This window comes from Periophthalmus magnuspinnatus, chromosome 6, assembly GCF_009829125.3.
Source record: "Periophthalmus magnuspinnatus isolate fPerMag1 chromosome 6, fPerMag1.2.pri, whole genome shotgun sequence".
NCBI lineage: Eukaryota > Metazoa > Chordata > Actinopteri > Gobiiformes > Gobiidae > Periophthalmus > Periophthalmus magnuspinnatus.
In genome coordinates, this window is record NC_047131.1 from 1,972,954 (window position 1) to 1,996,635 (window position 23,682).

General features: G+C 38.6%; 3 protein-coding genes across 3 annotated transcripts; 1 reads left to right on the top strand and 2 right to left on the bottom strand.

Moving 5' to 3' along the window:
- Positions 1 to 1,402: 1,402 nt before the first annotated feature.
- Positions 1,403 to 7,218, bottom strand: lrrc61 (leucine rich repeat containing 61). Its single transcript, XM_033968207.2, has 9 exons — positions 7,017 to 7,218; positions 5,722 to 5,817; positions 5,303 to 5,449; positions 3,777 to 3,837; positions 3,621 to 3,706; positions 2,715 to 2,780; positions 2,573 to 2,641; positions 2,367 to 2,492; positions 1,403 to 1,729 (listed from the first exon to the last, which is right to left on the bottom strand). Exons 1-9 carry the CDS (start codon positions 7,042 to 7,044, stop codon positions 1,623 to 1,625), a joined length of 786 nt encoding a protein of 261 aa, XP_033824098.1. The 5' UTR covers positions 7,045 to 7,218; the 3' UTR covers positions 1,403 to 1,622.
- cib2 (calcium and integrin binding family member 2) lies at positions 6,772 to 16,420 on the top strand. Its single transcript, XM_033968385.2, has 8 exons — positions 6,772 to 7,271; positions 9,015 to 9,138; positions 9,707 to 9,949; positions 11,413 to 11,447; positions 12,972 to 13,083; positions 14,006 to 14,153; positions 15,017 to 15,212; positions 15,841 to 16,420. The coding sequence occupies exons 3-8, from the start codon at positions 9,899 to 9,901 to the stop codon at positions 15,860 to 15,862; spliced, it is 564 nt and encodes a 187-aa protein (XP_033824276.1). The 5' UTR covers positions 6,772 to 7,271; positions 9,015 to 9,138; positions 9,707 to 9,898; the 3' UTR covers positions 15,863 to 16,420.
- A 1,435-nt stretch (positions 16,421 to 17,855) lies between these two features.
- LOC117372452 (SH2 domain-containing protein 7) lies at positions 17,856 to 22,507 on the bottom strand. Its single transcript, XM_033968268.2, has 8 exons — positions 22,305 to 22,507; positions 22,122 to 22,222; positions 21,429 to 21,598; positions 20,328 to 20,417; positions 20,085 to 20,250; positions 18,731 to 18,883; positions 18,196 to 18,660; positions 17,856 to 17,966 (listed from the first exon to the last, which is right to left on the bottom strand). Exons 1-8 carry the CDS (start codon positions 22,354 to 22,356, stop codon positions 17,919 to 17,921), a joined length of 1,245 nt encoding a protein of 414 aa, XP_033824159.2. The 5' UTR covers positions 22,357 to 22,507; the 3' UTR covers positions 17,856 to 17,918.
- Between the last annotated feature and the right edge of the window lie 1,175 nt (positions 22,508 to 23,682).

The window sequence follows — 23,682 nt, forward strand, 5'->3', positions numbered from 1 at the left end:
TGTGTGTGTGTGTGTCAATTTTAGAGGCTGGGGTCGTCCACCCCCCCACCCCCCCCTTACCTCTCTCTCTTACCCATTTCGTGTGTGTGTGTGTGTGTCAATTTTAGAGGCTGGGGTCGTCCACCCCCCCCCACCACCCCCTTACCTCTCTCTCACCCATTTTGTGTGTGTGTGTGTGTGTCAATTTTAGAGGCTGGGGTCGTCCACCCCCCCCCCCACCACCCCCTTACCTCTCTCTCTTACCCATTTTGTGTGTGTGTGTGTCAATTTTAGAGGCTGGGGTCGTCCACCCCCCCCCCCCCCCCCCTTATCTCTCTCTCTCTCTCTTACCCATTTTGTGTGTGTGTGTGTGTGTGTGTGTCAATTTTAGAGGCTGGGGTCGTTCACCCCCCCCACCACCCCCTTACCTCTCTCTCTTACCCATTTTGTGTGTGTGTGTGTGTGGGGATGTGTGTGTGTGTCAATTTTAGAGGCTGGGGACGTCCACCCCCGCCCCCTTACCTCTCTCTTACCCATTGTGTGTGTGTGTGTGTGTGTGTGTGTCAATTTTAGAGCCTGGGGTCGTCCACCCCCCCCACATACACACACGTCCTCGTCCCACCCATATGTGTGTGTGTGTGTGTGGGGGTGTGTGTGTGTCATTTTTAGAGGCTGGGGTCTTCCCACCCACAACTAGTCTCCTTCCGATAGCACGGGGGTCTACATGACCCCCCTCTGGGGAGTCCCCTTGTGAGAGTTGCACAAGGGACGCACAAGGGTTAAATAAACAGCTAATAACTTTACAATAAGTTATTAGATAAGATATAAACTGGATAAATGTTGGAATAAGGTCCAAATAATGAGAAAAGAGAATTCAAGGAGAATAAATGATAAAAGAATAAAAATTTTAAAAAAAGTCTGCAGTGACGTGATGTGACGTTCGTGACCAACTCGGCTCTTTCGAAGAGCGAAGGCTTGGAACCGAATCTTTTTCTTTCCAATTTTTATGTGTTTCTATCCTGATTAACACTGAACCATCACAAAAGCAGAGCAGAACAGGAGTGAGAACTTTGAGCATAAAAAACATATTTGACATCATAATAACAGTTTGAAAATATTATTGTTGTAGTGCAATATTTTGGTTAGATTTTCACAATCTCGATGGGTAAACTTTCCCGATCTCAATTTGAACCATTTTAAACACATCTGAGCCTTGGTTGTTTCTCTCCGTGATTAGTCTGATTGTAAATAAGACTTGTTTTCAAATTGGCTTCTGTCAAAAAATTTAAATAGTAAATGGCTCTTTGAAGAGAACGGATCCAAAACATTTGGATCCCACAAAGCTGAAAGTCCCATCACTAGCAGTGCCATATTTGGAAATAAAATAGGTCCTAACTAATTTCACTGAAGTAAAGTGAGCAGAGTGAGCAAACATGGAGCAGGTGTAGGAGAAAATGCAGACTGTGCAATAGTGTTTCAAACCACACACTTCCAGTAAATGAACTGCATAGAAATGAATGTGTGACACTGTGGCAGAGCATGTGTGCTGCCAACGACACTTGGGCGTAAAGCTGAAACCAACAGTTAGAGCCATGACTTAGAATAATGAAACAAAAAGCAGCTTGCGTCTTTAATAACCTCCCTCAGATGGCGTACTGCTTGGACTGCTTTTTCAGGCTCATAGACCTCTCCGTTTGAGAGATGACGTGTGTGGCCCTGTTGTTCAGGAGCCTGCATTCATGAAGAACATCTGGAGAAAAACACACCATGGTTAAATCATATGAATCATGAACAAATATGGATACACCAGTAACCAGTGGTGGATGAAGTTACTTAAGTAAAAGTACAGATACAGAGGTAAAAAGTTACTCAAATAAAAGTAAAATTATCACATGAAAAAATCTACTTAAGTAAAAGTATTAAAAATGTTTAAAAATGTACTTAAAGAGTAAAAGTATTGTGTGTAAGTGTTCATTTGTTAAAGTGTAAATGTGGTGATATTGATTTAAAGATTATCCATATTTTGGTCACTGTAACAACACAAATCAATTTCTTAATTTTTCTCATGAATTTTGTGTATTTTTGTTTTGCTCAAAGTCAAAGCTTGAACATAAAATATTTAGTCAGGATGTTTTCACGAACATGCAAAATAATTCCTCAAATCATAATCATAAAAGTACTTCTACTTTTCAGTTAAAAATGTAGTGGAGTAGAAAGTACAGATACTGCTCTCAAATGTTGTGAAGTAAAAGTAAAAAGTACACACTGTAAAATGTACTTAATTAAAGTACAGATACCTAAAGATTCTACTTCAGTGCAGTACGTTACAATTTGTACTTTGTTACCTTCTTCCACCACTGCCTGGAACAAACGAAACACAGACAAACCATTGAACTGTTTATACGCTTCGTCCACTATGGCGTTATTAGACCTCTTGATATCCCAGAAATTGTCTTCAACCCAAGGCTTACAGTCAGAGTGCTCCACGAGCTGCCCGTTTTTGTATGAGCCTGCTATAAAACACAAACGCAAACATCATTATTATTATTACGCTAAAAAAATACAGGTCCTGTCCAAACCTTCCATACTGCACCTTTAATTGTATCATCAATATCTTTACATAACTGGTACAAATCACTTCCACGGCCCACCACTCTTTCACCTGGAGATAGAACTCTTATGAGGAAACTAACAAAGCAAAACAAAGGCAGGTCAATGGCTCATTTCATACTTACCGTCCAACACCTTGATGTTGGGGAATATTTCTAAAACATGAGCCCTGTAAGCCGTGCTTCTGCAGACTGAACAAACAGAGAATACGTCTTTTATAACTGCCAGAGATGTGACGTTTGTGAACGAGTCAGCTCTTTGGAACAGCTCCTTAATGTGAACGCTTGGAACCAGATCTCATTTTTAAAAGAACTGACTCTTTCTAATCACTCTAATTTTACGCGTTTTTATAATGAACCAACACCAGAATCATCACAGGAGCAGGGCAGTAACATGAGTGAGAACTTTGAACACAGAAAACATACCTGACATCATAATAGTTTTAAAAGGGTATTACTATTTTTACAGTGGTCCCTCGTTTTTCGTGGGGGTTACATTCTAAAAATAGGCAAAATCTGCGAAGTAGTCTGCTTTATTTTTTACGATTATTATTATTATATGTTTTAAGGCTGTAAAACCCCTCACCACACACTTTATACACTTCTCTCAGAAAGACAACATTTTCTCACATTTCTCTCTTGTTTAATTAATTAGTAGTGACTCTTGTGTATTTCACAGTTCCTCTGATCGTGCCTCTTCGTCCTGGCGTTGCTCCGCTGTAGTGTCGATTCAACATTTATGTAAATTTGGCTGAACACATTCTGTACTGTACAGGAGACACGGTATGGAGGAGATTGATTGACAATGGTCTCCCACTCTCAGTTTGATCCATTTTAAACACATCTGAGCCTTGGTTGTTTCTCTCTGATCAGTTTGTTGATAAAATGAGTTCTCACTTTGGGTTCTGTCATACAAATACATAGCAAAAGAGACAATCCTTTGAACAGCTCTTTGAAATGATCCAAGATTCAGATCTCAGAAAAGATCCAGAAGTCCCATCACTAATAACTGTCATGGGGATGTGTGAATACCTGGGTTGGAGTAATTGTATGTGTTGTCTTTAAGGCGAATGTTTTCAAGTTTTCTCAGAGACTGAAGGGCGTAAAGGCATTCAAAGCTGAAACAACAAAACAAAATCATATCTGTAACACACAGTTTACTCATCATGACAATCATCACTGCTGTACCTGTTCAGAACATTACCAGCCAAGTTTAAGTTCTGTAAAGATTCACAACTGCGCAGTGGATCTGTGAGTAGAAAAGTCATGAACTTATTTTGTTTATTTTGTCATAAAGAGCAAGTTACATCAAAGTAAGAAATACATGTACGCAGGTTTGTCACAATCACACATTCTCAGGTTCAATATATTGCTGAAATAAATATAGACGCTAATCGATAATATTAAAACTCATTTATGCCACTGACACAAAAACCCGGAAGCAGATTTAAACTACAAAAAAAAAAATTATAACTCTAAAAATCACAAACTGAAATAAATAAACAGCAGAATGAAACACTTCAGTCGTTAGTTTGAGTCTGTAATGAGTCAGACAAGTTATTAATTCAAATTCGGATTAAATCTGATCATATAGACAAGAAATAACCAAAAATGTCCCAGTAGAGCAAAAAAAAAGCAACACATGATAAATATAGAACGATAAGTGGATATAATGATGATAGTGACAGACCTGCGTGTGCGCTACCAGCCAAAAGTTTAGACACCCTCTCACTCTTTGTTTTTTTTATTTATTTTTACTACTTTCTATATTTTATATATACACAGAAGATATCAATCAGATATATGGAATTATGCAGTAAGAAAAAAAGTTTAAACTCTATTAAATATATTTTTTTACATTTTATTTTCAAATCCTCAAAGTATTCACCCTTTGCTTTGTCAAAAAATATTGAGTTATTACATTTTTTTCTTTGCTGCATTATTCCATATATCTTGTATCATATATTTGATGTCTTATGTATGTATATAAAATGTAGTAAAAAAAAACAAAAACAAAACAAACAACAAACATACAATGACAATTACTAGAAATTTGAAAAAGCACATTTGCAAATATGTAGACATCAGTCATGGTTCATTTATACTGTTCACTGTAAAAACCTGCATATAATGATTTTTAAAACTGGGTTGGACTGTAGGAAACATCATGTATTGGACATGGGGACATTTTATTGTAATTAACTGCTAATGTTAATGATGAATTGTTAGTCTTATAATGTCATTGTAATGAAATTATGTGTTCACCTGCCCAGGGACTATACATCTTTTCTTTTTTCAGATTAATGAATTACATGTTCCCTGACAAATACAGAAGAAGGGTGCGTCCAAACTTTTTTTTTAAAACACAAGCTAAAAGTTTGAACCCACCCTCTCATTCTTTGTTTTTTATTTAACTAAAAATCTTTATACCGGAATATTTTTTATGTGTCTACTTAATATTGTTTGACAAAGCAAAGGGTGGCTACTTTGAGGATTTGACTTGTTATTTACCTATTACTACATAATTCCACATATCTTGCTTCATATGTCTGATGTCTTCTGTGTGTAAAGAAAATCAATCAAGTCAAAACAAAGAAAAAAAAAGCAAACACTGAATGAGAGGGTGCATCCAAACTTTTGACCAGTAGTTGTAGTTTGTAGTTAACTTTGCCCTCCTGCATTCAGACAGAAATAGTAAAGGTTGAAATACTGACCTAAGTTAGAAATGCGGTTTGCACACAGGTTCAAAACAGAAAGGAGCCGAAGAGAAGCCAAAGGAGCTAAGTTTGTGATGTTATTTCCAGATAGGTCCAGTCTCTCCAGATTAATGCACTCCCCAATGCATCCAAGGTCGTGGATCCCTGATAGACAGATAAAAATGTTACATTAGAGTCTATTTTTAGTTTATTTTTAAGTCTATTTTTTATTTTTATTTTAAGCTATTTATCTGTTATCTTGTTTTATTGCATGTACCATTTTCCTTCTGTTCTTTAACTGTGCGGTGCAACATTGAAATTTCCCCACTGTGGGACTAATAAAGGCATATCTCATCTTATCTTAAAAGGACATGGAAATAGGAAATAGGAAATGTAAATAGTTTATAAAACAAAAAACAAAATGGACTCCAGCTCACCTAGATTTCTCAATTTTAGAAAAAGTATTGATTCCAGGTCAAATTCTCCTGTGCGTGATTTGAGGAGCACTGGCGATATCCTCTCCTGGTCCCCATCTGAGAAACAGCAAGAATAGAAGTCTTTAAAGGTCCTATGTTACACAAAACTGACTCCTGTGAGCTCCATGTTCTAATGCTGTTCCCTCCTCAAAAACAGACCTGGAGTTGTATTTTGTTTCATTCACAAATGTTTAAGTAGCACTTTGTTATTAGTCTGTCTACATCTCCAAAGCTCAAAATGCTCTTTTCCACCTTGTCATGTCATGAAGTGGCAGTTTTCAAGTTAACAGCTCCTTTTACCTTTAGCTCAGTGGAGATTAGGAATTCCTGAGCTGAAATCATGCAAATGATTCTAGTGAAGGTGTATGGAGTTTAAAAACACAGCGGAGCACTTCCTGTATTACCACATGATGACATCACAAGGTGGAACAGAGTGTTTTCAGTTTGAGAGAAAAAAACTCAGCGTAAATATGAAGGGTTTGTGGGTTAAACATGTGTGAATGAAATAAAACACAACTCCAGGTCTGTTTGTGATGAGGAAACATTAGAACAGAGATCAGAAATGTACTGTAACATCATTGGAAGCATGTTTTGTGTTGTGGAGGATGGACTCTGCAAAGACTCCAATCCCCCATGAACCATAACTGTTTAATGCACTACATAAGCTCATGTGGGAGTGCACTCATACGTGGGGAGGGTCACAGCTCAGTGGATGAGGAGGGCTATTTCTGGCATTACCTGTTTAATCCATCAGTGCTACCAACCTAAATGCAACTGTTGTTTATTTAGTGCATAATGATAGCACAAATATACTCGGGCTCGGGTCTACAGAGGTGAAAAAGGGCACATTGCAACTTCATTTCATGCAAAAGAGTTTCCACCCTCATTTTTTGCAAATAAAATAATGACACTTAATAAAAGAGTGTTGTATTTGCACTGCTTAGAGACTTGGATGCTCTTGTCAGCGTGGACCACCCTTCACTACAGCACTGTGTCCATAGCCCCAGCAGAGGGGGTCAGCGGCTAACTATGAGTAGCAACACGTAGCAACACGTCTCTAGCTTCGTGCCTCTGGACATTTAATTATTCATAACACGTTCTGCCGAATTTGAGCATAATTCTCTATTAATAATGCGGTGAATTTGTGCATTTAGTCCGCGGTAAATCCAACTTTGACACAAGCTAACTGCTAGCATAGCCTCAGCTAACGTTCTCACCTAGCAACCGCCAAACGTCGTCCGCCCGTCTGAACTTACCATGGCTCTTGTCACGCTTCGGCTCCATGGCAGGCAACTGTGGCTTTTCACGGTTTAAAACATTCACATTAAGGTGGGGAGGTGTCGTTTTTGGTGGAGTAAAAAAATGTGTGTGTCCAGGATGTGACCAGGACCAGGCACGGACCGCACTGCAGGTGGATACGGACCTCAGCCTCCTCTGCGGCGCATCAGCTCCAGGGATTAGCCCGGAGGAGAGGATGGAGGAGAGGATGGAGGAGAGGATGGAGGAGGCGGGTAAAGGGCACACACAGGCCGAGGACAGACCCAGGACAGGGCTGTAATGAGGGAGACATGTTTGGTGAAGTTTTTATTTTGTGTGCAACAGGTTTTGGGTTTGAGCCTTTGGAGAAAACAAACGTGAACACAGTGTTGAAGTGATCTTTTAAATATAATGTAACTTAAAGAGCTCATATCACGCTATTTTATGATGCTATAATGTTGTCTCCTCATCAAAAAAACAGACCTGGGGTTGTGTATTGTTCCATTCACACATGTTTGAGTAACACTTTATTATTAATTTGTCTACATCGCCAAAGCTCAAAATGCTCTATTCCACCTTGTCATGTCATGAAGTGGTAGTTTTCAAGTCTGCAGCTACTTGAAAAGCTTTTACTATTAGTTCAGTAGAGATTCCAGGTGTAAAATCATCCAAATGACACCACAAGATGCAACAGAGTGTTTTCTGTTTTAGAGAAGAACTCAGAATTCATGTATTTCTCTGCCATGATGATCCCACACATGACCTACTGTGTGTCCTGCTCAGGTCAATGAGATCAGCTCAAACCTCTCAGATCCATCTACAATCAGGCATTAAGGGCACTCGATAAAAAAACCCTTCATTATCACCACTGTAATATCCTAAGTAAATATAAAATGTACAGTTACAACAATTTATTTTTCTATTCAAATCTAAGAAATATATTCAAAATTATTAATACTGCAGCTCCACCTACTTTGAAAAAATGTATTAAACTTTGTTCCGAACAAACTCCCCAATGCACAGGTCCAGAAAGATCCTCGGCCTTTGCTCAACCGCCTTTTCATTTCAGACCCTCAGAGAATCAGCTCTAGACTCTGAAACTGTCTGTAGATTTGAATAATTTTATTAGAAATTTGAAAAACTACATTTTAGATTATCAAACGTGTCCACATCAGTCTAGTTAATTTATATTGTTCTGTTTCACTGTAATATAATGTGCAGGTGAAACATTATATAATAATGTTTCACCTGCATATAATGATTTTTTATATTGGTTTGGACTGTAGAAAACAGTATTGGGCATGGGGACATTTATTTTATTTTCTTGCTAATGTGAATGATGAACTGTTTGTCTTGTAATTGTAATGAAATGTGCATTTTAATGTGTGTTCACCTGCTCAGGGACTGCACATGGAAAGTAACAGCAGCTAAATCGGGTATAAATCATCTCTTCTTCATGTCTTCTTTTGAAAGATTAATGAATTTGTACATAGTCCCTGACAAATACAGAATAAAGAAAGAAAGAAGAACTCATATGCTTAAACATTAAACATGTGTGAATGAAACAAAACACAGCTCTGTTCATGATGAGGAAACAACATTGTAATAATAACATAGATCAGAAAACAGGGTAATATGTGCCTTTTAAATGATAAATTCTTCTTCACTTTTTAATCTAGTTATACAACTTTTTTATTACATTATTATTAAATGTATGTTTAAATATGTTCATGCAGGTTACTTAGACCTACTTTTACTTACAATTTGTACATGTAGCTGCTATTGTAATTTCAAAACACATAGCCATTTACTTTAACATTAATCTAAGCACAATGCAGCATAATACAGGGTGTCCATAAAGTCTTTTTACAATTTACAAATTTAATGACAAAGGCAGTTGATAAGATATGTTGATTACATTTGTTCTGTTGTACTTAGTGTTTGCAAAAGTTTTTAATTACATGTGGAATTGATTTATTGGTCCATTTTGCTTCCAGAGATCAGTTACTGCAGATGCCGATCTCAATCATTTGACTGAATTTGTGGCACCACAACTGCAGGACCTTCAACCAACCAGCATTCACCAGCAGATGGTCCTATCACACTGGAGTCTGGATGTTGGTGAGTTCCTCAAACATTTCCAGACTGTTGGATTGGAAGGGATGGACCCGTCCTGTGTCCACCGCGTTCACCGGATTTCTGTCTATGGGGCTATGTTAAAGATATCGAGTATGGAACAAAAATACGGGACATTACTGAACTAAAGCAAAAGATACAGATGTGATTAAACCATTGATGAGGCTCTGCTACAGCGAAACAGCGAGAAATCCAGTCCCGTCTCGATGTGCTTCGTGTGTCTAATAGAGCCCATATAGAGGTGTGTTAAATGAGGTAAAACACTTTGGAAACCACTGAGGACAATAGAATAAGTTGAATTAATATATCTTATCAATTGTCTATGTATTTGTTTTTTTTTTATTTTATTGTAAAGAGAGTTCATGTATGCCTTGTATTTTAGCCTCTGATTCCTGTGCTGTCTGTTCTGTGTGTAAAACAATTTGGCTCATGCAGTTTGAGACTCTCCGCCCTGTTGGTTCCAGCTGATTATTTATTTATTTCTTCTGCTTCTGGTTTGTTATGCTGCTGCTTAAAGAGCCGATCTCTATTTTCACTGCACACATTCCCCCAGGCTCTCCGAGACTCCACACAAAGCGGAACCTGGACACCATGTTTTTGGGCTTCAACATCATGGAGTTTACAGTGAAGATCAGTGGATTCTGAGACGGTCCCTTTACCCTGGATCCTAAATGTCGTCACTCAAGAGGAGGCTGTTGTTATTCTGTGATGTGAATGTGTACAAACCTAACGCTCTGGTGGCAGGATGGGGAACAAGCAAACCATATTCACTGATGAGCAGCTCGATGCCTACCAGGTACAGTATCTGTTACTATGGAAAAACTACGACTGGTATCATAACTATTAGCAATTTAAAACTAAATAATATAGCTTTTTGCAATTGATACTTTGTGGTGATGTCATGATGGGGGTGTTCTACATAGATCTCTATGGCGGAATCTTCACACGCAAAACACTGTCCAAAAGTCTGAAAACTCCTGACAAAAATCCAAAATGGATTTAGAGGGCACAAGTTAAGGAGCCTATGATCAGTCTGAGCGTTCATGGTCCTGTGTAGGAGTTTGATTTTACACAAAAAAGTGAGAGTGACTCACTGAAAAACTGTTGGCTAATGCTTGCTAGTTTGTGACTGTAATTATTTGAGAGGGACTTGTTTAACAGCACAAATCAACTCACCTGTTGTAGTTCAGCTAACTAGGTTCTTTATGGGCAGATTGTGTTAAAACAAAGCTCAGATTAAAGTCAGACTTGAGTAACAGAGCTTCAGACAGACCAGTGTCTACGGTTAGCATCACAACCGTGGGGAATGTGGATGACATCAGCTGTAAATTATAAATTGTGAAAAGTCTTGAAAATGTCACATATAACAGGAACCTGAAACCTATCAACAGATGATTATTATTATTATTAATACTACTACTACTACTACTAATAACAATAATAATCAAATGCAGTTTATAATACAGTGAGTTCTTGGGACTAGTCAGTAATAGAAATAATCAGTTTCAGCATTTGGATAATTCATAGTAAAGCACAGTATAATCAATAGGGAAACCTGGCTCCTCCATCGCAGAGTATGACATCATCACAGTCTAGAATATATTATACAATGTGATCAAATGAGGTGCAGATGTATTTTTAATGAGAAGCTGCTGACACGCGCTGAAACTTTAGTCTCAGGAGACTTCTGCTCACTGCAGTAATCTGATCCACTCAGAGCTGCTCAGTTTGAGACAAATCCACTTATAAATGTTTTGTTTCCTACAGAATTCACCAAACGCACAAAGATAAGTCATTATTAAACAACAATCCGTGTATACCATGGTCCAGTGGTGGAAAGTAATTAAGTAAAAGTAGTAGTAGTACAGTAGTAGTAAAGAGTTGTGTTTTGTTTCAGTCACACATTTGAGTAACCCTTTATCTATATCAAGTACAAGTGAACAGCTCCTTTTACCTTTAGGTCAGTAGAGACTGGCAATTCCAGGGCTGAAATGATCCAAATGATTCTAATGAAGGTGTATGGAGTTTAAAAACACAGTGGAGCACTTCCTGTATTACCACATGATGACATCACAAGGTGGAACAGAGGGTTTTCTGAAGAAATCCGCCTAAATATGCAGGGTTTGTGTGTTAAACATGTGTGAATGAAACAAAACATAACTCCAGGTCTGTTTGTGATGAGGAAACAACATTAGAACAGAGATCAGAAAATAGTATTTGGAGTTTCCATGATTATGTTATTATCATTTTGTTTTTCAGGACTGCACTTTCTTCACTCGCAAAGAAATCCTCAGGTCAGTCGCTGTTTTTTGTGTTTTTTAGGACATAATTACTTAATTTTATTTTCTGTCAGTTTTCTAAGTTTAAACTTTCATCAGTATTGAATATAAAAGCTCCAGTTGAAAGTGATACAGTGTATATACTGTAAATATACTGTGTATATATGTATATAAATGGACATAGCTAACCCACTAGCCTCCACCTTTCAAATACATAGCTCCATCCAACTCCATCGACTCTGGCTCCAATTCACTTTAATTTAGAAAACTGTGTACCCTCTCTCTGTAACTGCTGCTGTCAGACTCATCACTTTGTTCTTAAATGTTCGTATTAATCCAGACCTCAGGCACCTTCTTTCCCCGAGGTTACTTCCGCTTGCGTTAGCGACAGGTTTGATTGACAGTGTTGCTAAGCGCCCACTCCCTGCTAAACCAGCGGTTTAGCCTCAATGAGCTTCATTTGACTGGAGTCAAACTCTGTGGGTGACGTCACACTCACTTCTTTATACAGATTGCCAAAAAACGTAAAGTATATTTAAAATCCAGACATATTTTTAAATGTATGTAGGATTGTGTAACTGTTTACATCTCCACAGCTCTGAGTTGAACCTTATAACTGAATTTGTTTATATGAAACCAGCTGGATGTTTATCAAAAGTCTGTGGCTTCCTGCAGCTCTAAATTCAGCAGAAAAGTGTGATGTAATCTTTAGTAAAGTGTCGTAATGCTGTTTATCACTGCTCCGAAAGGTCAAAGGTCAAATTTCAACATCTCTCACTGAGTGAGAACTCTTCCACATGAGTCAAACACTCACAGAAATGTAGTGGTGGTTACTTAAGGAAAAGTATAGATACTGGAGCAAAAAAATACTCAAATAAAAGTATCACATAAAAATCTACTTAAGTAAAAGTATTTAAGGACCAGTTTAAAAACGTACTTAAAGAGCAAAAAGTATTTCACACAGATTTTGAGTCTTATAATGCTTCACATGTGGTGATTTTGAGCTGAATTTTGTTCAACAGAAACAATTGAATCGATCGTTTTTTTCAGTTTTTATTTGTATATTTTTGTTTTGCTCAAATTATGAACGTGTTAAAAATAAATCCTCAGCCTTTTCAGCGGGTCTCACACAATAATAATAATAAAAAATACTTTTACTTTTCATTCCAGTTCAGAAATGTAGTGGAGTAGAAAGATACTGCTCTCAAATGTACTGAAGTAAAAGTAGAAGTAAAATGTATACACTGTAAAAGTACTCAAGCAAAGTACAGACACCTCAAAATAGTACCTCAGTTTAGTTTTATTATGAGATTTGCTCAATTCTCTTTTATATATATTGCTAAGTCTGTTATGTTTATGTTTAAATAAATGTTATTTAATGTTTATGAACTGTGACCCTCACAGTTTACACCACAATGATGAGACTGAATAGAAAATAAACATTATATGTTTCAAACAGAGCCTATTCTTCGGGACATGTGGTTTTTTTTATGTGGATGATGTCTCTGTGTTGATGTAACACGGCTCTTTTGCCTGCAGGCTGCACGGCCGATACCATGAGCTGGCTCCACACTTGGTTCCAATGGATTACACCAATGACCCTGAGTGTAAAATCCCTTTGGCTTTGATAGTCAACATGCCGGAACTCAAGGTGCATCACTCAAACATAATTATATCAAATATCATTTTATTATAGAAACAAACCTCATCTCCCATTGAATTACAGAATTACATCTCTGTTCTGGATTCTGTAGATATAATAAACATATAGATATAATCCACATGGAGACTTCAGACTCTACTTTAAACCTTTAGACTCTTTCACTCAGCCCTTCATTTCATAAGGTCATGAGTTTAAACCCATCACTGTTCACTCTATTGAAAAGTAGGTTGGCCGTCGCTATCTGTCAGAAGAGAACAACACTGTATAAATGTATTTATTAAATGTATTTATGGGAATACGATGACAGACTGACTCAATACCTTACCTGCTTGTTGAACTTTTAATCCAAGATCTCATTATTGTCTCTGTCTAAAAACTGACCGTACTAGAACTGAAACTGGAAAAAAGCTTTTGATCTTTTTGCTTCCCGGAAATGGAATCCATTTGAAGGACATGTAAAACTGGAGCCACTGCAGCACTTTAATAATGTGGAGATAAACATTTATAATCCCACCTGCTCCTGTTTTTAATGTTTTAAATGGACCTGGGCAGGTATCTGTTGTTTTTTTGTTTTTTTTTGTAATGTTCTGTTTTTGAACAGGGCTCATGAGACAGAGTCTGGTCTCTCATTGGCTTCCCCCTGTTGAACTAAAGATAAATAAGTACAATTAAATACGTTTACTCAACATGTTGGTCATTTAATAATTTTAATATGAACTGTAAAGACACTAATGCTGACATTTCAGTTTGGATCAGGTACACTATAGTTATAGTTATATTTACTAGGTCCTAGTTGTGTAGTAACTGTAGTAACTGTTGTCTTTGTCTTTATTATTCAACTTTTACAAGCAGGATCAAAACTCATTTACGGCTTCTCACCATGAACACATCCTTCTGTATTTGTCTGCAGGAGAATCCATTCCGTAACAGGATTGTGGAGTCGTTCTCTGAAGATGGCGCTGGGAACCTGAGCTTTAATGAGTTCGTGGACATGTTCTCAGTGCTCAGCGAAACGGCTCCAAGGGAACTGAAGGCAATATACGCCTTCAAAATATATGGTAATCATGTGTGTAATATATATACAGAGGAGCAATTATGGACTATTGATGCTTTGCAGTGACATCATACTGGGGGTGGTCTACATGTAGAGCAGGATGTTCATCGGTTATCATGACTGTAATGTTACTTCAGAGGGACTTGTTTAACACAATCTGACCATAAAGAACTGACTTAGCTGGAGCTACAACAGGTGAGCTGATTTGTGCTGTTAAACAAGTCCCTCTCAAGTAAAATTACATTCACAAGCATTAGCATAAGCCAACAGTTTTTCAGTGAGTCTTTCTGTGAACACTCAGGTTGATCACAGGCTCCTGGAAATGTGCTGTTTAAATACATTTTGGTTATGGTAAATAGTCACACTTTTATACAGCGCTTTTCCACCTTCAAGTCTCAAAGCACTTTACATCAAAGAACCACTCACCCACCCACACATTCACACACACACCCCCACTCACACACACACACACACACACATTCACACACCACTGTACACAGACACTGGGGCGAGGTGGGTTAAGTGTCTTGCCCAAAGACACAATGACAGTCTTCATCTGTGGGAGCTGGAATCAAACCGCCAACCTGTGAGTCAATCTGCCCACTCAATCAATGACGTTTATGTCGAGAATATGATTCAAACCGCCAGCCATCAGATCAGAGGATGAGCACTGTACCAATCGAGCCACTGTTACCCTACATTTTGTATTTTTTCTTGAGTTTTCACACTAAAAATGTTTCTGACAATGTTTGCTAATATGTGAACATTCCAGCATAGAGATACATGTAGAACACCCCCAGCGTGACGTTTTTGAGAAGTATCAATATCAGAGCACAGTATTACCACTATCTTTGCTCTGGTCCACAGATTACAATGTGGATAACTACTTGTGCAAAGAAGATCTGGAGAAGGTCCTGAACAAGCTGACGAAGGAGGAGCTGACGCCAGAGGAGGTACAGCTGGTCTGTGAGAAGACCATCGAGGAGGCCGACCTGGACGGAGACAGCAAACTGTCCTACTCTGACTTTGAGAACATGATCTCCAGAGCCCCAGACTTCCTCAGGTACAGCACAGAGCTCGGGCTTAAGGTGTAGAGTGTATAATGTGGATAAGTGAGTTTGACGTCACTCATAGTATTCGGCCCCAGTCAAATGAAGCTCATCGAGGCTAGAGTAGTTATAGCGGCCAATTTGGAGCCCAGTTCCATATTTGGAATTCCGACTGCGAGTGTCATAGCAACCAAAAGCCAATCCAGAGGGCTGTTCAAAGTAACCCCCCTTGCTGCCCACACCACTGGTTTAGCAGGGAGCAGGCGCTTAGCAAAGCCGTCAATCAAACCTTTTGCTAACGCTGGTGGGAGCGACCTCAGGGGAAAGACAGCGCCTGATTTGTCTGTTATTAATGTTCATATCTTGATTTCTTGACACAATAGTGAAATAAAAACCCCAGGGTCATATAAAGCAGTTTAATCTGAACATTTAAGAAATGACGAGTTTGACAACAGCAGTTACAGAGAGAGGGGACACAGTTTTTCAATGTAAAGTGAATTGGAGCCAGAGTCGATGACACCTGTAATCACCTCCAATTTGAAACGCGGCAGCACATTAGTTATATCCATTTATATATACAGTCTATGGTTTAAGGGTACACTTACTTTATGTTTGTACTTACTATGAAATGTCTTTTTCCAGCACTTTCCACATAAGAATCTAAAGGGCTCTGAGGAAGATTTAACAACCTACCTCCGTCTGTGCTGGACACGACACCTCCTCTGGTTGGAGATGGTAAAAACCGACACTGACAATGCTAAAAATAAGGACTTTTAAAAGAACAACAACCAGGAAAGAATTTCTTTAGTGACTTTTTCGAACAGTGGATGCATAACTTAAATTCCAATATGAGAAAAAGGGCTTATAAATGTTTTTATGTTCAAGCAATAATGTACGAAACCAAAAAAAAAACCTAACTCACTGAGGGCTGTACTCCCAACATATGTGACAGCAGATAGTGTTTGTCCACTGATCCAAAGGTTGGTGATTCAAATCCCGCTCTCGACGGAAACATTAGTGGTACGGTACACTGGTGTGTGAATGTGTGTGTGAGTGTGTGTGTGAATGGGTGAGTGGTTTCTTGATGTAAAGCGCTTTGAGCCTTGAAGGTGAAAAAGTGCTGTATAAAAATGTAACTATTTACCATTTATTGGGTGATTGGAAAAAGTAAGATTATTTTTGTATCATTTCATGCATTTTAAATAAAGGTCTTTTACTTTCCCCTTGGTTGTTTTTGTGTAATTTTTTTGCAGCATATTTTTATGCTGCAATATATATATATATATATATATATTACATTAGAGATTTGGCCAGTAACTTGTAGCAAAGCATGAATATGCAAGGCTCATTGTACAAATTGTTTTCCAAATGGATTCATTAAATTAATAATTCATTTATGAAATTTCAGTTAAATAAACAGAAAAAAAACTTGAAAAACACAGCAGGTAAACTAAGGTTTACCTTTACCTATTTTAATATAATTTGGTCTTCTTTGGCGGGCCAGATTAACAAGCCCAACAGGCTGTGTGTGACCCCCGGGCCGTAGTTTGCCCGTGTCTGTGCTAGCCGCTACCTTCTAAACAGAAAACATCGACTCTGGCTCCAATTCACTTTACATTAAAAAACTGGCCCCTCTTCCTATAACTGCTGCTGTCAGCCTCATTATTTTGGTCTTAAAATGTTCATATTAACCCGCTCTTCATGATCCTGGGGTTTTTATTTTACTATTGTGTCATTAATAACAGACAATCAGGCATTTTACAGTGGATACTTTTTACTTAACTACATTTGAGAGCAGTATCTGTCCTTTTTACTCCACTACATTTCTGAACTGGACTGAAAAGTAAAAATATTTTATATCATTGTCTGACCTGCTGAAAAGGCTGAGGGTTTATTTTTAATTTGAACAAAACTAAATTATACAAAGAAAAACAGAAAAAAATATGTATTCAGTTGTTTCTGTTGAACAAAATTCAGCTCAAATCTTTATCAAAATCACCACATTTGACGCTTGATTAAATTTCAAAATCTGTGTGAAATACTTTTACTTTTTACTGTTGAAGTACATTTTTAAACAGGTAGTTGTGACTTCTCTGGGCCAAACATCTCTGCTCCCTGTCTCATAATAACGTTCTCTCATAATGACATTCTCTTATAATAGTTTTTCTGCTGATGCTTGTTGTTGTTATGACCAGTGCTGGGACCAGGCTGTTCCATTCACTTTAACTCATAGCCAAGTTGATGACCTGCATATTTAACATGATGGAGACCCACACACCAGTGCATTATGGGAGCTGAAGAAGAACGGCTGTGTAAAAAATGTGCCTCCTCAGCGTTCTCGAGCGGCCCCTAATCTCATCTGGACATGATAGGATATATTTATGAATGTACTTATAAAGTCGATAGGAAAACCCCTTTAAACACATGCAACCAGACACCATCATTTAAAACACACCACACCAGCTGCGCGAACATTATTTTCATTACCAGCAGAGGGCGCTGTGGTGAAATAATGACACCAGGATCACAAAGCAGCTGTAAAAACAGTTAGATCAGCATTTCAGGACATGTAATGAAAATCAGACCAATGTAATTTAAAAATGCATTTAATCATAAAATATTTCTTACATTTAAATTATTCATTTTAGTTCATCAGAAGCTGAGTCTCCCTCACAAACACCTGCTCTCAGAATCAGCCATAGTGTCACATGCAGTGCCTCTCACCATTTTCTTTTGACTTCAGGAAAGAGACGCTTCCACTTTTCATTCTGAAAGAGAGAAGCAGGAACATATATAGGCCCAGAAATGAACTGAAATAATAATCTCTGAGCAGAGACAGAACAGAAGAGGAAGTGTGTGACCTGAGTCCATCTTGTATGTGATCTTTATGTGATTTTGTAGGTGATCTTTACGTGATCTAGTACACAATCTAGTACGTGATCTTCTATGTGATCTTGTACATGATATTGTATGTGATCTTGTATGTGATAAACTTACTTTTCGTTCATGCTGGGCCCTGAGGCGCCCCACAGGCTCATACGGGTTGCTGCTGTCTGGTATCTGTTCATATGTGTCGTCCTGTAGGCGGTGTGGCCCGAGGACCTCGGCGTACACCCCTCCGTCTTCTTCTCTGGTGCCAGGGTCAGAGCTGGGAGGGGTTGGCCAGCACACGTCCAGTCTGTGTGAGGGCTCGGGGCTGGGAGTATCTCTTTCGAGCCTTGGGGGGGTGATACTGAGCCGGTAGTTCTGTTCATCACTGCTGTTGAGCAGGAGAGGCAGAGATCGACTGCGGCTGTCCAGCAGCTCCACCTCCGAGTACAGGGACTGGGGTCTGGACGGACCGTCTCTCTTCACTTCTCGATCTTTAAGCTTTTTACGTCTGACCTGAGCGTAGCAAACATTATCCTGGCTCTCCGTGCCATTTTCCAAATGTTTGCTCCTTCGAGGAAGAGGAGGTAGTTCCTGTTGACCCAACAGTCATTTATATTAATAATGAAACATGATTAGACATGAACAGTGTGCTGCCCTCTACCTGTGATGAGTGGTCACTTCCTCTGGGCTGAGCGAGTTGGAGCTCTGATCCTCGGTTACTCATCTTTTTTTTAGCTTTTTGAGCATGGACCGTGGCCACTGACCGCTCTTTGGGGCTAACCTGGATTGTGTCATAAAGGTCTTCATTTTGAACCTGGAAAACAACAATATTAAATATTACAACATATATAAGGAAAACCTGCAGCATCTCTGTAAATAATCAGTTATTAATCTTTATTTCTCCAGGAAGAACCCAGTGAGAGACTCTTTCATGAGCCCTGTTCAAACAATACAAACAAAAACAGACCACATACCTGCATATGTCCTTTTGAAACATTAAAAACAGGAGCAGGTGTGATTATAACATAACATAAGTGTATGTTTAGCTACACATTATTAAGTGCTGCAGTGGCGCTATCCAGTTTTATATATCCTTCAAATGGATTACAGCTTTGGAAAGCTTTTTTTTCATATGTAGCTTATATATAGCTTTTATATATATATATATATATATATATATATATATATATATATATATATATATATATATATATATATATATATATATATATATATATATATATATATATATATATATATATATATATATATATATATATATATATATATATATATATATATATATATATATATATATATATATATTTATATAGATATAGGTGTTTGTAACTACAGAATTAAACATGGGGAAGTAATAGTAGATTTGGATCAAGGTCCTTAGCTCCCGTGGACCTGTTGGGATCTATGGAGTGGAGAGCATTTAAGACCTCCACAGACAGCCTCATACAAGGGCTTTAAAGAATGGAACAAGCTCCAGGCAGACTGAAACTCTGACCTGAGGGACGCCTCAGAGTCCACTCTGTCAATGCTGACTTCCATGCGGGAGCTTATATCGTCTGTGGAAATGTGGAGTGTGATGTTTTTGAATGAAAAAATGGGAGAATGCAAAGTTTGATTGTAGATGGATGGATGGATGGATTTTAATAGTTTGTAATCTGCCCGATGACTGCAGATGGAGATGAGCTTTAGCTAAATCTGGTGTAAAGCATCTCTTAAAGCACATGGTACCTGTTAAAATAAACCAATAAACTAAACTAAACTATGCAAGTAAACGGTCTTAAAGTGAAAATGGGACTGTTATCTGCCTGAGGTTCAGATTCAACATAATCCAGATCAGAAGAACCACCATTGTTATCCACAGGTCCACTGCAGCACAAAGCACTTAACAAAGATAAATTATATTGTTATATTCTAGATTATATTGTAATCATTGTTATGTTATCCTCCTTCAAAGAGCCGTGTCACACAGAGCCGTGTGTACGGAGCTGACTCACCATGTAACAGGAAGCAGTCAGATATTCCCCGAACGGCTCTATGGGTTTTTCCTTATAGTATTCCACTAGTTCAGATACAGTGGCGTGCCGAATGTTGTCTCCATGTACAACAAACCCCCCCGATTCACTCTCGTTTATCACAAAATGACGACACCGGTCCCTGCCTCTGAAACACCATGGCAACATTAACAAAATAAAGTAAAAATCCAAGGGTACACAGTTGAAAACACTGATCGCACTCACTTATAGGAGAGTATGTATCCGAGCGCTTTGTCACTGAGGCGGATCAGAAAGCAGCCCACTTCTTTATTTTTCAAAATGTCTTCAGCATCTCTGGAAATGGAAAAAAAAAAAGTTAAACAAGAGGTAACTGGTTCTATATATAAAAGTAATGTTGGAAACGTATTTAAATGTGTTAATGTTAAGAATATGTCATCCATCCATGTTCTTCCTCTTATCTGGGGTGGATTGCTGAGGCAACTGCCTGAGCAACTGCCTCCTCCTGGCAGGACGTTAATACCTCCCCAGGAGGCGTTCAGGAGACATCAAGACCACATGTTCAAGGCTTTGCTGTCTCCTCTCCACATGGAGGAGGAGTGGCTCTACTCTGAGCTCCTCCCGTGCAGCCGAGCTCCTCACTTTTAAGGGAGCTTCCAGTCCACTTGTATCCGCCATCTTGTCGTTTCGGTCATTACCTAAAGCTCATGGCCATAGGTGAGGGTAGATTGACCAATAAATCAAGAGCTTTGCCTTTGGACTCAGTTCTTTTTTCACTACAACAGTCCCATACAGCGACTGCATCACTGCAAACGCTGCACCAATCCAACTGTCAATCTCACACCCCTTTCTTCCCCTCACTCATGAACAAGATCCCGAGAGACTTCACCTCTTCTACTTGACTTGAGGCAGAGACACTACACCACATGGAGAGAGCGCCACCTTTTTCCATTCAAGAACCATGGCCTCAGATTTAGAGGAGCTGATTTTCATCCCGGCCGCGTCACTTTCTTCAGACCACCCCAGTGCATGTTGCATGTCCTGGTTTGACGTTATGTTAACGATTTTAAGTATAATGCTACAGTTACACGCACACATGCACACAAACAAGGTGAGTGAAGTGGTTTGCTTAGTGGGCAATAGCCACAACTAACTGAGCTACTACTGCTACTATAAACCTTATTCCAATGAAACAAATACACACTATGCCTATAAAAACAAAAATAAATAAATAGATCAAATTAAAAATAAAATAAATAAATACAAAATAAAATAAATACAAATATTACAAATATAATATATAAACTTAATTTGATAAAATAATAATATTATTAAATGTCTCCATACTTTCTGGAGATGAAGCCGAGGAACCATTTTGGGAGCAGTCCATTGTGGCTGATGCGGGGGGCCTGGGTCTGTATGAACCAGGAGGTGGTCAGCTCTCTCAGGCCGCCCGCAGTGGTGGGGTCGGGCTGGGGCTCCACTGTGGCTCCTCTCTGCTCCATGTTCCTTCGCTTCTGTCCAAAACACAATTATTAACAACAGTAACTAGCCTCATTTGCTGACATGTTATAAATAGGTCAGTGTTCCTTTTGTGTTGGAGACAGTTTGACAAAATGGTGTCTGGGGGGCTTGGTTCACTTAATAGATCGAAAATATGGCAAATTAGAACATCATATGAATTTGAAAAAGCAATAACGTAATAATGTTGATTTGAGACGTCTGAATACATGTTTTTTTGGGGGTTTTTTTTCAAATTATTTTCATATAAATTGTGGAAAAATGTGTTGTCAAGTAGGATTTTCAGCCTTAGAACACAACACTCCTTAGAACAAGTGTAATTCATCCACTGGCAGAGAATGTTGCTCGTTTTTGACACATTTACTATGACTTTTTTTCTGTCTTTTACATATGTTTTTAAGAATATATTTTTGTGCAGTGAACAAATACAAGTCTGAGGATGTGACGAGTCTCAGTTTAAATTTCCCAAAACAAAATAACACACCAGACTTTGGCCTTGTCCACATTTTTTCCACATACCTTGAAACAGAAGCGTAAGCAGTTCTGGAGACAGTGTGAGCTGCTGTGTCTCGTCTGAGGGACCTGCTGCCTGTATAATCTGCGTGTCCTCTTGGAATTTTCTGTAAAAAATAAATAAATAAAAAAGTTTAATATTTGGACTGAGTTTTGAGAGCCGCAGTCACAGTTCCCTCTGCTGCTCACCTGCGCTGGAGATGAACTGATCTGACTCTAGTGTCATTTCAGCAGACTTCATCAAACATGGTCTAAGATGTGAAGATGTCGTCTTTACTCTTGATGATCAGATTCTGAGAGTTCTTATCCAATATAAACAAGTGACATTTGGAGTTTTCCAGCAGCTTTGGAAACAGCAGAGCAGTTAGCACATCAGAGCTAACATTGATTTGTGCTTTTAGCTGCTGCAAAACAAAGTATGCATTTCCTGAAGAGATGGAAAGACAGGCTCACAGAGTGGTTAGCACACGAGACCGCACGCAAGGTTCCACCCGGCATCCGCTTCACTGCACCATCTCTCAAAAGCTTCAGAATGGAAGCTCTGAGTTTAATCCCATTTATGCTCAAACTCCACAAAACTCTTAATCATAGACCACATAAGTCATAATACCCATAGTGCTCTGGGGCTAACCCAGATGCAAAAAGAATTATTTATTTAATCCAAATGAAGAACCCACCAAAGCGATGTCATTGTTTATGCTGACTGGAGAGTGTTAGTTATAATAATATTTGTTGCATAATGGGGGAATTCCAGTGTTGGAACAACAAGAGCAGGAGAATAGAAGTAGATTCATTCTCAGAGTTCTGTCCTGAGCCTCCTCTCACAATCTGTTTACTGTAAAGTACACATTTGAAGTGTCTGTACTTTACTTAAGTAACAGAGTTGCTTACTTCTCCCAGCACTGGCAGCATCTACAGAGCAGATCAAAGTGTTGCAGTTACAGTTGTGTAAGACCCCATGCTTGAGCTGTTTCCACTTTGAGCAGAGTTGTGCAAAGACCACAGCACCACCTGAGGTTATTTTTACACTTCCTCCACAGCTCTGCAGAGCAGCACTCAGCACTTTGTCCTGTTTTGGTCAGTTTTCTGATTACTGAATGTAGGACAGGGGTTTGTGACCTGAAGCTCAGGGGTTTCAGAATCTCCCCATTCCCCGAGCAACTCGCCTAGAGATTTGTGAATTATATTTTTGTACTGAAGAACTCAAATGTCATTACATTTCACTGTAAATGTGAATTTCTCAGAGCTGTCTGTGTGTAGTAGCACCATGGTTTAACACGGGAATGATCTATGTTTTATGTTGTTATGTTTTTTAACTGTACCATTTAACTGGCAGTTTCATTTGCTGTTCCAGTCTGTATCCACCCAGCTCTTCTGATATGACTCTGTGTTCTGTTCTTGGTGTTGTGCTCTAAGTGTAGTGTTCTGGGTGTTATGTTTTGGGTGTTGTGTTCGGGGTGTTATATTTTGGGTGATGTGTTTTGGGTGTTGTGTTCCGGGTGTGTGTTTTATGTGTTTTGTTTCAGGTGTTGTGTTCTGGGTGTTGTGTTGTGAGTGTTGTGTTCTG

Bases quoted from the DNA above. Each gene is read 5' to 3' on its own strand.
- lrrc61 (XM_033968207.2), bottom strand. From the start codon at position 7,044: ATGGAGCCGAAGCGTGACAAGAGCCATG. The intron at 2,781-3,620 runs GTATTCACACAT...CTGTTTGTTCAG, and splicing joins ATACAATTACTCCAACCCAG to TCTGCAGAAGCACGGCTTAC. The intron at 2,493-2,572 runs GTGCAGTATGGA...TGTGTTTTATAG, and splicing joins TATTGATGATACAATTAAAG to CAGGCTCATACAAAAACGGG.
- cib2 (XM_033968385.2), top strand. From the start codon at position 9,899: ATGGGGAACAAGCAAACCATATTCACTGATGAGCAGCTCGATGCCTAC. The intron at 13,084-14,005 runs GTGCATCACTCA...ATTTGTCTGCAG, and splicing joins TCAACATGCCGGAACTCAAG to GAGAATCCATTCCGTAACAG. The intron at 14,154-15,016 runs GTAATCATGTGT...TCTGGTCCACAG, and splicing joins ATACGCCTTCAAAATATATG to ATTACAATGTGGATAACTAC.
- LOC117372452 (XM_033968268.2), bottom strand. From the start codon at position 22,356: ATGAAGTCTGCTGAAATGACACTAGAGTCAGATCAGTTCATCTCCAGC. The intron at 21,599-22,121 runs GTATGTGGAAAA...TGTTTTGGACAG, and splicing joins GCTTACGCTTCTGTTTCAAG to AAGCGAAGGAACATGGAGCA. The intron at 18,661-18,730 runs GTAGAGGGCAGC...TTGGGTCAACAG, and splicing joins GAAGTGACCACTCATCACAG to GAACTACCTCCTCTTCCTCG.